The 15,431-nt window shown below is 36.3% G+C and overlaps 1 protein-coding gene across 3 annotated transcripts in view; it reads right to left on the reverse strand.

Annotated features, from left to right (window-relative positions):
- The window catches only part of VCAN (versican), a 105,343-nt gene that overhangs the window by 17,595 nt on the left and 72,317 nt on the right, over positions 1 to 15,431 (reverse strand). For all 3 annotated transcript variants that reach the window (XM_081274858.1, XM_081274859.1, XM_081274857.1), the window contains 4 exons: positions 13,589 to 13,702; positions 12,012 to 12,125; positions 6,743 to 6,901; positions 5,472 to 5,554 (listed from right to left, as the gene is read on the reverse strand). In XM_081274858.1, coding sequence (XP_081130984.1) covers positions 5,472 to 5,554; positions 6,743 to 6,901; positions 12,012 to 12,125; positions 13,589 to 13,702 — 470 coding nt within the window. The remainder of the gene's footprint in view (positions 1 to 5,471; positions 5,555 to 6,742; positions 6,902 to 12,011; positions 12,126 to 13,588; positions 13,703 to 15,431) is intronic.

The following is a 15,431-nucleotide window of genomic DNA, read 5'->3' on the forward strand; positions in this document are numbered from 1 at the left end:
TGGACAGGAGAATAGCAAATTTGAGGCCAGCCTCAGCGACTTAGTGAGGCCCTAAGCAATTTAGTGTTACTCTTTGTCAACATAAAAAATAAAGAGCCAGTGGCAAAGCATCCCTGGGTTCAATCCCTAATACAAAAAAAAAAAAAAAAAAAAAGCTGAGAGCCACCATATGATTTTAACCCACTAGTTGAGGAGGAGCATTACACAGAGTTGTGTGGTTAAGGCGCCTAAGAATTCCCACTACCTCCTAAATTGTGCTGTCCCATGGACACGATATGGTTTTCAGTTGAAAAAAAATTCTGACAATTATTTTGCCAGGAAGTACATAGACAGAGAAATATAAATGATTCCAAAATGTTTCTTGATGTCTGGCTTCCTCTGTGCTAGCATGATAAGCTTCAGACAGCGGATCAATAAATGAAGTTCTCGCTTACATATAGCAATCAAATCATCCTTGGCCAACCAATTCAAAAAATCAAATGGGCTGATGATATTTAGGAGTGTTATTTCCTTTTACTTATTTCACTACATTTGGATATAAATGATAAAGATTTTTTTAAAAATCATGTTTTTCTTCAGAAAAGACATTAAATATGTGTCTAATTCAGGGGGAAAAAATTTTCCCTCAAATTTTTAAGTAATTGTTGTTTTCTTACAGATTCATAGAAAATTTGCCCTGATATCACTCAGACATATAGGAATGGCAGAAGCCAAAGTACACTTTCCATCTTTAACCTTTGAAGTTCATTACAAAGGTATTCCTAGAGGCAGCCATGGACACAACTGTTATCATTTCCAATAGAAACATTTGTTTCCTTTGGGATTAATACCTGTTGCAAGATATTATGTTCACCTATAAACTTTTGTTATTGAGGAACATATATTTTTTTTTCTTTTTGTCATTTTTGAGAATCTATTAGGTTTTACTTACTTGTGCAACTGTAAGTAGAGTTTATAATTTAGATAAACAAGAATTGTCACAGAGAGATTCATCTGCAAGACTTAATGTGATTATTTCAGGATTCAAAAGATACAGTGAGCAATGAATGCCTTTTGATTATCATGTGTTCACTCAGAAATATTTATAAAGTATCTATTCTATGCAAATTATCTACTATTTTCTGGAAAAAATAGAGATGGAAGTTAACCCCTGCTTCAGAAGGGTCAGTGTCAGGGAGTTAATCCCATGGGGCTCTGTGCTACAATGGGAATAGAATGAAAGGGCCATGGAGCACATAGGAGGAGCTCCGGTCATGCCCAAGTAGGAAGGCCTCTGGGAGGAAGGAGACTCTGGCTGCACAGGGCTTCTGTATGTTCTGAAATGAAATCAGAACAGGGGGTAAGAACAGGCTCAGCACCAGGGTCATGACTTACTCCAGAAACTGCTGGTTTTGAGATGCTATAGCTTAGAAGCTGGCAAATAGAGTTGCTGGGTTCTGTCTGTCATGCTAATAATTAGAATTTTATACCAAAAGCAAAGGGAAGACAAAGAAGAATTATAAGGAGGGAGTAAGAAGAGTTCACAGCCAGGGGAGAGTTCTTCACTGGCACCTGAAGGCAGAGCTGAAACACTTCAGATGAGTCATTCAGTTAAGAACTGGTCAAAGAAACAACTTCAAAGTCAGCTAATAGTATAGATGCTAGATAAAGTTCTCCATCTTTAAGATGTGTTTAACTAGGACAGTTCAACTTAGCGTCTTTGAAAATAATGTGGGAGCCAATGAAAGAAATGCATAATGGGAGGTTTTTTGTAAAGGTTTCTAATAAAGCACTGGGTTTGTTTCACTGTTAGGGATCAACAGTCAAGTTAAAGAATAACTGCTTAGGGGAAAGCCAAGTGACAAAGTGAAAACTGAAATGTGTTAAAGAGAAAGTAACTTAAACAAAAATCACAAGGTTCAAGCCTTTTGTGAAATTTATTGGGCAAATACCTCAAGTAAATAATGAAGGTGGTTCCTAAAATATAACAAAAACAAAAATTTGGTATTTTATCAATAATATCAACATCATATTATAGAAGCCAATAACATGGAATGAATCAATCAGAATCTGAAGAATAAAGAAAATTTAGATGATTTGGCCAAACGATATCACTAATTTAATATAAACATATGAATTGAATTAGTCTAGCTATCAAGCATAATCATGCTAAATATGACATAATTATACCACAAGCTTATTGGAAGTAGAATATAATTATTTTAATAAAAGAAATCATTGAAACCAATATCTAATATAAACTTGTTTGTTTTCCCTGAATCATATAACGGAACACCAAAAGATAGTAAAAGGTAAATACCAAAGTCTCTTTTTGTCTTAGCACTGTTTTAACTCCCAACAAGGATAAGGTCTAATAAATCTTTCAAACAAAAAAAATGGAGAGAGAGAGAGGGTACAGAGGAGGAGAAGAATCTTTCTAAAACATAAACAAAGCCCATAGATGTTGCATTCAGTCTAGTTAACACCATTTCAAAGTGTAAGCAGATACTGCTCACCCCAGAGAAGACCTGATGAGCTATTAGGGATATTTTCAAAAGCAAGAAACTTGGAGTAAACAGCGAAACAAAGGAGAACTATTTTACTCAAAGGCCAGCACACATATGGAACCTGTTAAGGGGATGGTGATTGTGGAAAGAAATACAAACGGGTTTAAGAGACACCTAGGCTGTCTCGGAAAGGAGGGGGGACAGAGGAAAGGGTGGATTCAAAAAGCAGGAAAGTGGGCCCAAGATCAGTCAAATGGGAGGGAGAGAGGCTGCTAGGCAGATGGTCTTTTCTGTTCCCAAATGTTCAAAGTTAAGGGACACTCCTTAGCACACTTTTATTTTACACAGAATGAATTAAGAAGAAACCAAAGGTCTGAGTTTTTTTCTGGAAGTACTTGTGTCATTTCTTGAATAAACTTTGCTTGTTTATGATGTTTGCTGCCTTCTTCAAATTAAGGCTTTTCTTAGCATGCACTTAATCCTTGGTTCTCAGTTAAAGGGATGAATTAATTAAGAGCAAGGTTCTACATTATATTGTATGGTTATCTATGAGAGCATCATCTATGCTATCTTCCTTTGAAAATTCCCAAGGAAGATCAATATTTCTCTTTCTACAAGGTGCGATGCTTACTAATTTACCAAATTCAGAGCCAATCTAGGCCATGGAAATGGTAATTTATTTTTTCACAGTATTTGTGTGCATTGAAACCTAATGGGCGCAGGTGAAAAAAAAATAGTTGAGTAACATTGCAGTGGCATGTGGAATAATAACATATTGAGTCACACTCACTAGTACGGACCTGGCAGGAAAGATAACATCCCTTAGTTATTCTACAGACCCACATAGCTGTAGATAGTAGCCAATATTCCATCTCATTAAGTTCACTGTGCTACGGGATGAGTCCTTATCCTAGACACCATCTGAAATAAAAGGCAGGGAAGAGAACCACTTCTTTGAAGAGATGAACTGCTAATGGGGAGACCAGAGTAAACATCTAGGAATACAATCTATGCTAAGAATGAAAACATATAATCATTCTAAATAACTAATGTAGATATTAAACAACCAGGACTTGGCTCAGTCAGGTCAGTGTGTAGTAAAGGATGGACTTTTCAAACACTCTAAATGACCAAATGCAGTTATTCTAGGCTCAAGCTGCAACATACAGGAACCCAGCCAGATCTGCAAGACACAAGTAAGTACCAAGCAGAACTGGCCACTTGAGCCTTGGACATTCCAGTTTCTGTAATAGAAATGGAAATTCACAAGGAGCTGCACTTTCCACTGGGCTATCTATCCACCAAATCCAGTTTATTCTACAAATATTCAATGAAGGAAAACTTGCTCAATGACAGTGCTAAATAATATATATTAACAAAATTCCAAAAATAATTTTAATTATCTTTAAGGTATAGAAAAAGTGCTTCCCATTGTATGTTCACTTATAAAATTAAATTATAAAATTTAAATGATCTGTCTTCAATAAAAAATTAATATATCAGGACTCATGTAATACCAACCACTATTAATCTAAGTGACCATTATTATACCCCTTAAGTACAGAAAATTAAAACATAGAGATGCAACTAATACAGGTACACCTTCTAGCTAGGACAATTAGAGGGAAATGGAGACATGGACCCTGCAATGGTGGCTCCCATAACTTTCAGGGAACACTTTTATAGACAAGCCAGTTTCCCTATTTTTTTAAACCAAAAAACTACTTATAAACTTGAGGGAGAAGTAGTATTGATTTAACATTCAGAGTGATGGCAGAGAGAGTAAGCCAGGCTTTATGTTAGGTGACTCAAAACTACCAGCGAGAGGAGACTGTGGCTTTGGAGACAGGCCTGAGTGCACACACCAGCCTCACCATTTAATAGCCTTGTGACTCAGGGCATATAGCTCAACCTGACTGAAGTTTCCTTCCTTTACCTGCAAAACAGGTGACAGAATTGAGCTCAGTGCACATCTAGATACAAACAGTACATAAGAGTACAGAGAAGCTCCCTGAACAGAGTAAAACTTCCAAACACAGATGTTACTCTGGCATTTGTAGTAGAATTGCCAAACTCACAAAATCCAGAAGAGTGGAAGGTATGAATAAAATTTAAGTACCTAAGCAATTCATACACAAAGAGAACTTAGTTATTTTAAATTTTTACTCTTTTATCGAATATAGAATTCGATTTACATTTACATCTAAGCTAGTAGATCCCATTATCTGAATTTTAAGTCAACATGGAACATGTAGAAAATAGAGCTACTGGAAGTGTTGCTAAACTAAATCTTGTCTGAGGCCTAGATGCTACTTTTTAATTATTCTCCCCTGGTGACTCTAGTGAACAGCGAGCACTGAGTACCAGCAGGTACCAATCACACCCAAACTGTTTCTAGAGAATTAGGCCCATATTGACCAGGAGTGATTCAACACAGCTTTATGTCTCTGATTTAAAAACCTACTGCAGTTTACTCAAAGTTGTGGCCAGCATTTCCAAGCCACTTTTTTCTTTAAGCAGTAGAAAAAAAATCAATATAAAGTTAGCAGTTTTTGAATGGAAGGGGATTCACAATATCATAAATCAACAATTTTCTTAAAGGAATCTATTTACTTGGATAAAAATGAGCCATGTTTTAGAGCAAATTTCCTTTGCAATTATGTAAGAGTAAACGGCATTTTAATTGGTCTTTATTCTGAAGCTAAAAAAGATAGCCATCTGAAACACAAACTCATGGTGATTATCTAGTTTTCCCTTCAATGAAAATTTGTTATAATCCTCTTTGAAAGAGAGCCATAGTCATCAGAGACAATGCTGATGGATGTTGGATCAATTAGTTTGAAACATTTTTGTCACTCTCCCCAGTCTCTGAGTGACCTTGAGTCAGTCACTGAACTTGTCTCCAATCTAATGCATCCTCTGTCACATGCAACCAGCACACAGCACCAAGCTTCTAGAATTGTGTTCTTCTCATTAGCATCTTACCAGTGCGCTGCCATCAGTCCAACGGAAGTCATGTTCAAACATCTTATCGTTGAGGCCTATCCACTGATAATCATGGCCCACACCTAAGGCATGGGAAACAACACATTCTCACTACCTTTCCCATAAATGGATAAAAATATAGCAAAGAAAATTATTTTCATACTGAATCATGCATCTTCTTGCTATAATTTTATTTAGTTGTGCATAGAAAAAAACCCAAAAAGCTAATTTGAAAACACTGTGAGACATTAAAATATCAGACACAGACAATAACTTCCCTAGCCATTTACTATAATTAAATACTTTTTCCATTCTTACTCATGATTGAAATTTTCCACTTATTTTTGTTAATTTAGGTAATTGGCAAAAATTCAGTGGCCCAATAAAACATAGCAGATATTATTCATTCTACCCTCACTTTGGAAGCCACATGTTTCTTCTCAAAGCATTTTTAACAGTTAAGATATTTCTCAAAAATTATCCTCAAAATATTTTCTTTTACCATGAGATGAGTCACTAATTTAATGAAGTTAAATGGACCTCTATCCAGATTACAAATTAATAATCAAACTTCAAAAAGATTGCAGACATCATGGGAACATGTTCAATAGGGCACTGAACAGTGCTTCATGAGAAAAAAAATAGTTCTATATATTTGCTACATAAAATCTAGTTGCCCTCTTCTGCTATAGTTTAAGAAGCTATTAAACAGCTCTGGTATTAGGTTTCATGAGCTTTCAGTCTCCACCTATTCATGTTCTTAATATGTAGCTCACTTTCTATGGTCTAAAATAATTAGAAACTTGGATGAGAACCAAATGCACAAAGGGTAGGATTAGGCTGTTATTCATAATTCAATCTTAACTAATAAGACAAAAACAATTGAAAGCAACTTTAACTTTAGGCAATACATACAAATGTTCAAAATAGAGACTATAAAAATAACTAAGGTGAGAAGTATACTGAATTGCAAGAAACAGCCATTTCTATAAATCAAAAACTTATCGTATAATAATTGCTTGTGATTCTACCTACAGCCTGTTTCACCCATTAACTTCTGGCAGGCTGAGTAATGGCTTCCTCATAGGATAGCTGAATATTTCCCAAACTGGAAGAGTCATATAAGTGAGATTAGGCAGTTCACAGCAGAGGAATTTAATAAACTGAATCGAGACTGAAGAAGGTACATCTTTTCAGATGGATATGGAGAAAACTAAGAAAATGGTGAGAAGAGTGAAATTTCAGAAAACTCATGTTTATCTGGTACATACGATTCACAAACATTTGTTCCTCATGAGACAGGATGCTGGTGAGATGGGCACCCTGCAGACGGCACTCCCTTTCAGCCGCATCCCATGTGCGTCGGTGGGCGAAGTACTTGTAGCACTGCCCTTGGAATTTATGCCAGCCGTAGTCACACGTCTCAGTGTCTGAAGAGAAACAAGGCAGGAGCTTATTAAACTCACCTACGTCATGCAAACTTGGCTGCCCAGTAAGAGTGTTGATAGGATACCCAAGCCAATATCTATGCAATGTCCCTGAAGTAACTGATTCGTAGAAGTTGGTCATGATGACAAAGAAATCATTATAAAGTAAGCCCAACGGATCCTAGCAAAGTGGGTGGTTTTACATCTTTGGACTAAAAAGGCAGTATCTAACTGCAACTTCCTTGATTAGAGCCAGTTTCAACAGAGGAGAAAACTGGAAGAGCAGCCAGCCAAAACCTCCTAGGCTGCAAGTGTCTGCTGACTTACTCGGAAGCAGTGGAGACAATTCCTTACCCACAGGACTTTCCTAAGAGAATCATTCAAGTGATAAGCATTTTGGGTAACAAGATTATGCACGCTCTATTTGAATAACAACTTCCAAGGCTCTGGGAATAGTCTTTCCCACTACCCAAAGAGGTATCTTGGGGGCCAAAGGGCTCTTGTCATATGGAATTTGCAAAAAGAAAAATCAATCTTGTTTAGGCAGCTTTGGGGATGAAGCCTGAATGTGTGCGCTCTTCCACCAAAGAGCGGGAAACCAGGGGACTCCCAGAGCAAATGCATCAGACTTTTATTAGAAACGAAATACCTGAGTTCTTTAACTTAGTACTTAGTACTCCCTTCCCACCATGTCATATATGTGTGCACACATGTGTGTTCTCTCTTTTTCAAATAAATAGCCTGCTGCAACTGATAATATGGTGTGATGAAAATATTTTTCAAACATATCTGAAGTTTACACCATGAGGAAGCTTCGGCTTTCCTCTCTATTTTGCCAATTTTGATGTATATTCTCAAAAGAGTAGGTTTGCTAGTAGAACTGTGCACTCATGCTAGTAGAACTGTGCACATACTCTTCATACTAAATAAATATCAACAGAAACAATTTTGACTTTTACAAAATATATCTCACAAATATACTGAAGCAGTTACATGTAAAAGCTAACAAAATCTCCTGGGTTATTTTATAAGCATACCTTCTTCCCTAATTCCAATAATCCATGAAGGAAACAGAAGCCTACTAGATTAAATGAATGATGTTTCATATGGTGGAATTGGGCCAAATAAAAACTCAAGCTATCTTCCAATTCTCACTGAATTTACTCCTCTTCCCATGGTCATGGGGAAGTATCCTCTCTAAGAGTTTTAATTTCTTTCCTGGCTTCATTGATTCAGACCATGTTCATGCAACAGATGCGGCTTATCTTGGAGGGCAGCATTCATGTTAGTTTAGTCTATCAGGCCCGTTGTTTAGTTACAACTTGCTGACTAATTGTTTTGAATAATGTGTACTGGAAGTTTTGAGTTTATTAAAGTGTTGTTTTGAGATCACCAAATCTCACGGGAAAGACCTAAGGTCACAGTCAGATGGTTTGGTGTAAAAACAGTACTCAGCACCACACAATAAAGCAAATTTTGGTCACTTGGATTGTAGTTTTATTTTGGGGAAATTCATTTGGAAGAATTCAGATGTGAGGTGGGGAGGGGAGGAAGCAGATCTTCACACAGGGGCAGGGTTCTTTTATAGAGGAGGAGTGCTGAAAAACATTTTAGGATATTCTCACTACCAAAGTCATTACTGTGATATTGTAATAGCTTAGCTTTCCTGAACCTGGGAAGCTTTCACTTATTTTAAGATACAGTTTAAAATTCTAGAGGGTCATCACTTCTCGAACAATACATGAGAAAAAGAAATCTCTGCACTCTTTCTTCTGTTAACCTGAGTGATTTCAGTTTTCTTTTTTTCTTTTTGTCTTTTACTATTAAAATAGATTGTCATTAAGCATTTTTTCTCTTTTACAAAAAAAAAAAAAAATGACCCTAAAATTTAGATGCATGACCACGTCATTGTTACACAATGCTGCTATGGTTTGTTTCTCTAGGTTCATGTGCTGAAAGTTTGGTCTCCAGTGAGGCAGCATGAAGAGGTGGTAGAACATTTAGGAGATGAGGCCTGGAGGAAGGTAATTAGGTCCTGGGGGCTGCACCCTCCTGGTGGATTCACACTATCTCATAGAATGAGTTGAGTCCAGTAGGAGCAGATTAGTTTTCACTAGAGTATGTTGTTATGAAAGGAATAAGCCTTGCCCCTCCAACATCTCTTTCTTCCTGTCTCACCATGTTATCTCTCCCTTCTACCTGAGGCCAGTTGCCTTTCTGCTTCTCCATCAGTTGTGATGTAGCAAGAAGCTCTCACTAGAAACTAAACAGATGGGGTCACTCTATCTTGGACATTCAGCTCCCCAAACTGGAAACTAAATACACAGGTGTTTCTTCCTTTTTTTCCCACATTTTTACTGGTGCATTATAGTTGTACATAATAATGGGATTTGTTGTAACATCTTTTCTTTATAAAGTACCCAGTATTATCTGTTATAGCACCATAAAAACTAAGACAAATGCCCTTCCCAAGGTATATTCTTATGAGAAACCAATTCTAAAAAATACGGAGATGAGTTTCTGTCAAAATCAAGGTGAGAGAATTTATCTCTACTGTCTAAACCATAGCTTTCTAATGAATGTGTGTGTGTATGTGTGTGTGTGTGTATACATACACACACAATATAATTTAACAGAATGGCTTTTTATATTTTTTAAAAGCCTAGTACCCACACAGACCAACTTAATTTTTATCATTCATGAATTCAACAAATATGTAATGAAGGACTGTATATCAAGAGGCATCTTCCAGAATTCTATTCTGACAGAAAATATCAGGATTAGTCTACCTGTTTTTCCACCTTTACCTGAGTAATGTGAATCACATTTCATTTACTAAAAGGCAACATTTTGGAATGATATATTTTTTTAAAAAAAAATCATTTGGCTTGAAGAAAAGACATCTTATGCTTTAAAACCACTCTCACATATAGGTTACAATTCCAGATTTACAGTTGTGAAACTCCTGTTCCTGACCACAGAAGCTGAAATCATTACTCTTAATCTTCTCCCCTAAAAATATTTTTTATGCTGTACAGATAATGTTTTCAACACCTGTGATAAAGGGCTGTTAAGGAGTTAGGAACACTCTGACCCTCCATCCTGGTAAACAGCATCATGGCTGGACTGGGGCAATCTATGCATGCAGAGCTGTTTCTCTAACAGTCCCAGAGCACTTCTCGATTTTCTGTCTGTTATGATTCCACCAAAATATGTCCCCTACTTCAGAGTTACTGAGACTTAAGTTACTAACACAGAGAAAAGGTCAGCTGAAGAAATAATGACACAGTCATCGTGGAACTTTGGATGGAAAACTGTTTAGACAACAATGCTGCTGTTAATGAAGAAAACATTTGTTCTTAGGCAACCTGAAAAGAAGAGCAACAAGTCCTTCAGTGTCCTGGCAATAAATCACAGGAGCACAGCTGCACTGGGTAAGCAGACGGGGGTAGATGTTTCTCAGCAAGTAGAGTGAATAAAAGTTAAACTTGATTGAAGATAAAATAGAATATGCCTGAGAGTTAGGTGGTCCCAGAAATGAAGAAACAACTTAAAACTTTTTTTTTCAATTTCTTTATAAAAAAAAGTGGGGGAGGAAACTGGCCCCCAAATCCCTTCTAAGAATCTATTGCCACTCAATCCATCAGCTACACAAATAAGATATTTATCTCTTAGAACTGCTTTAGAAGTACTGAGAAAAACTCAGGCTTTAAAGTTAACCTGGGTTTGTTTTGCCCATTCTATAAATTAGCTATGTAATCTTGGGTACAACTCTTCTCTCTGATCTTCAGTTTCTAACACACTTAATGCATAGAAATGTTGGGTCAGTCAAATGAAATAATGTACCTGGAAGCAATTAGTAAACTACAAAATTATAAAACAAGTAGTAGCTTTTTTCTTTCTCTGCTGAAAGTTAGTCACCAAAGTCAGGGACCTTTTTTTTAAAAAAACCTGCTATTGTTTTTCAGAGCTCCATCTCCAGTGGCCAGGCCAGTGTATGGAAAAGAGTAGATACTAAATAAACACTTTTTGAACAAATCCATTTGTAAATTTTTCCTGTACTTGAAATTAGGGGAAGCCAGGATCATTTTAACACATTTGACCACTCCAAGTGTCTCACCCTTTTGTGCTTTTTTTTTTACTTTAAAGAGAATCTAGCTTAGTCTAATTTCATGTTTAAAATTATGAAACATACTCACCATATGCAATAAGAAAAGAAACCCCCCACTAAACTTAGCCATTGCCCAGCCCCTTGTAACAGTAATTCAGTACATGCAGCATTTTAGCTTTGCTTTAATTATAGTGACTCTGAATTAACTCTGCAAAGCAGAATGTGTGGCCAGACCAATGTGTCTAAGTGTCTAATACTTTTTCATTTTGTCTGTTGGAATGGAAGTTTGGCACTGCACACTTTTATCAAAGCCAAACCACTGTATGACTTTAAGAAGAGGAAACCGACATTCCAAAGCTGAGTGTGCTGAGCGTGCAATCTGTTTCTGATTGATGGGCTAAGAAATGTTACCATTAACCACCTAAAATATACTCTTAGGTTGGCCTTAAAATGGAAATTACAGGGATCATGAGATTTTAGCCCTTTATTTCATTCAGAAAAAAAAAGCAGATGCTTCTTTAGTAGGAAAATTTCCTGGTGAGCAGACTCACATCTTTTACATAGAATGTGCCAAGTTAAGGCCAATGCATTCTAACAACTTTATCAATACGTTCTCCAGATATGATTGACTATGAAAAATAAGTTCATGAGTCTCAAGTGCTTAGGAGAAAAATTAAGACAACACTGAATCCAGCACTCCTTGGTACACAAGCCACATTAAGGTCAATGTCTAGTTTGTCCCTAGGAAGAATATACATAATGATACTCCTTTTGTGACTAGATGTCCTTGAATTCAGCTTGGTGAGTCTGTCTGCAACTCCATTCTATCAACAAATCAATCATAATGAAGTCAGCACTATGGCTGAGCTATTCACACTTGAGGAAACCTAACACACTTGGGTAACCTGTGAATTTGCTCCATGGGAAAAAACATACAGTCAAGCCAAAATTTTGAAAAACATCAATTAACATTCATCTTACAAATGCTGTTATAGCTCTTACCTTGTTCACAAAGTGCACCAACGTAGCTTGGAAGACAGAGGCATCTAAATGTATTGAAACCATCAACACATGTGGCTCCATTCCGACAGGGATTAGAGTGACATTCATCAAAATCTGAAATAAAATTTGAAAGCCCACAAAAATACTTTCAAAAAGGGTGAAATAAATCTGTTTAGTGTGAGATTGCCAGATAGATAAAGGATAGCCAATTACATTTGAATTTCAAGTTACATAAAAACATAATGTTTTAGCAAAAGTATGTCCCCTGCAGATTTAAGGGCAAACTTGACTAAAAAACAAAAAACAAAACAAAATACCTTTTTAATCTGAAATTCAAACTTAACTGAACAACTTTATATTTTTTGAATTGGTTAACCTAAGAAAATTTCAAAGATAGGGTTATTGTCTTCATTGCTATTAGGTGAATCCCTTAAACCCTAAAATTGATTTTAAAAGCCCCCCTAAACTTCCCACCTCCAATCCTAGCTTATGCTCTGATTACTTCACATGTGAAATATGCAAAATACCTAGCTGCCTCTGGACCCTTTCCTCCTAGATAGATGCTTCATTCTACAGACTCTCGTCCTTTTTGTACATAGTCCAGATAATTTTATTCTTTTGTTCTCACACTTTCCATGGAGCCCAGTCACCCAAGGCAGCAATTCTCAAAGTATGGTCCCTGGATCAGCAGCATCAGCATTGCCTGAGAGTATTAGAAATGCATGTTCAGGTCCTACTTCAGACCTCCTGAATCAGATGCTGTGAGATAGGGAAAGCAATTTGTGTTTTACCAAGCCCTCTGGGTGATTTGATGCCTGACAGTGTTTCAAAGCCACTCAACTAGAATATGAATCAAAACTATTTGGTCTTTGAATTCAGGACATTCTCAGAGATCAGGATCTTCTAGACCCCCCCCCCCTTGTTATTCTCTCACAACATACCCGCCCCCTCCCCCACCCTTAATTGGCATACCTGAATACTTGCAGCCACTCAAATGGCTCTGTACTTTGTGGTCTGTATGGTCCATCTCTCCCTGAACCATCTATCAAATCCTCCCCACCTTCAAAGATCTCTAGCAAATGCAACCTTACTACATAGGCCTCTGTGATTACCCCAATGAAAGTAATGACTGTATTCCCATAGCATTTTGCAATCGCATTAAAAATTTAATTAAGAATTAAGGAAGTTATCCCAAAACCTAAATTATAAGTAGAGCTTTCTAAAAACATTTTTTATTAAATTGGTTATGTATTTAAATGCAAAAATAAAGGTTAGATGAAAATGTCAATATATATGCATCTTTACATTTATAAAGTCCATTTTAAAAAATCACAAAAAAAAGAATAACCGACCTCAGTAGGAGTTACTTAGTCTTAATTGTAGCAACAGAATTCAGTCAACCCCTGTCCCCATTCCCATATCCCAATTAATTACTCTGAGATTTTAATTTCATTTCATATAGAGTTCATCTACACATGGGTCTCCCTAAAATCTCTGATGGATTCAACAATACAAATTCTCCCACTATATAGCTTCTGGAAGAGAACTACAGTGCCTGGGCCAAGAAGAGGCCTTACCAAGTTCACACTGGTCTCCACTGTATCCTGGCACACAGGTGCATACATAAGCGGTTTCGGTAGGATAGCAGGTACCTCCATTAAGGCATGGGTTTGTTTTGCACCGGTCAGTTCCTGCCATGTTCAGGAAAATAAGAAAAAAAAACAATTAGGCTCATATCTAAGGTTTCAACATATTATAGCATAAAATGCCACTTATTGCTACCATAATATAAGCTTTACCATAGCAGTTTAAAAACACTACATAGAAAAATTAACATTAACTTTACTCTGGAGTGTTTCTTGGCATTATAACAAAATGTGGCAAATTGTATCTATTCATTTATAGGATTCAATTATTATTTTTCAACAGAGTTTTTATACTTTATCTGGCAACTAATATGGTCTACTGCAGATTTAGTTGGCATGATAATGGTAATTGATTTTAGTCAAAAATGATTACACATATGTGCACAGTGGATGGAACATGTATTCTTTTGAACGGGGTTAGTTCATGTGAAATGGCTGGATACATGGAACATGCATTCTTTTTAGCAGACTGCTTGTTACCATCATTTGAATTATTATTGCCTTTTACCACTTAATGCTCAGAAACTGTTTTTCTTCGAAAGTGTGCACTGAAGTCTCTTCTGCTACATTAATATGCTTTTTCCAAAAACACGTTCCAAATGTACTCCTTTAAACTATACTTGAAGAAAAGCAACACATGGATTAAACTCTACTGCACAAAAACAAACCCCAATATAAAAACCTCACCTAAAATAAAACCCACAATTTGTATTACAATTTTCTTGTTAAAATATATTTAAAACCAACCCTCCTAGGAGATCAATGGAAAGGCCAAGGACATAAATTTATGAGGACAAATAATCTAAAATATATTTTCTAAATGCAAAACTTTTACACCATTTGATTCTTATACTTTTGTGGCAATATTGCTTGGAGAAGCCTACTTTCAATTAAGGTTTACATTGATTTTTTAAAATAGTCTTTCAGAACTGCTTAATTCTCTAAATGTTCAAAAATCCAAATGAGAGTTGAAAGTTTCAGACAATAATTGAAATAAAATAGAGTGTATATGGAATATTACTATATTTTAGAGAATCAAAAGTCCTGAGACCCTAAAATAATTACACATGAAAAGATGTCCAACTTCTGATGAAACATTGGCTGTAAAAGAGTTATTCCCACACAAGAAAGTCAAACTCAAACTTTCTGAGTTTTAAGTAGACTCAAAAAAACCAGAATGACTTGATGGATATACATTCCTATTTGGAGTTCACATTAAAATTAGGCAAATTCAGATGCGCACGTCGACTTCTTAAAAAATTACCCTATTTTTTCCAAGACACTTTTTCCTACAGTTCCAAAAACAAGCCTTCCTAGCAATTTGTGCTTTCTGCAGTTGAAAGGACACGGCCTTGATGACACTGCCTCAGCCAGTGACATATTTACACTTGTGTACAATCAAATAAAACCTATGTGTAAGACTGAATTGAGCTCACAAATTCAGAGGCCTACTTCTCCCACCATAACATGAAACACCATGCTGAGACCATGAGTCAAAGAGTTGGTGAGAAAGTTGGTCTTTCTGTGAACTTGAAGAAGTTTGCATTAGGAGAAAAGTCTGACTTTCAGGAATTTAATTTTTTCCTAAATAGTTCATATTAGCCTCTGAAAGTTGAATCTTCAACAGAAAGACCAAGCAATTCCATCTGAGCCCCTGTTCACTGAATTAAACTGAAGTGACTAATTTGTTTTGCAATGAAGGCGCAAACTTCAATTCTCAGTAAGTTTTGTGGACTAGATAACTGATACACACTTCTCACTCATTTATCAAACT

This window comes from Spermophilus citellus, assembly GCF_964194105.1.
Source record: "Spermophilus citellus genome assembly, chromosome: 1".
In the NCBI taxonomy this organism is placed as follows: Eukaryota; Metazoa; Chordata; class Mammalia; order Rodentia; family Sciuridae; genus Spermophilus; species Spermophilus citellus.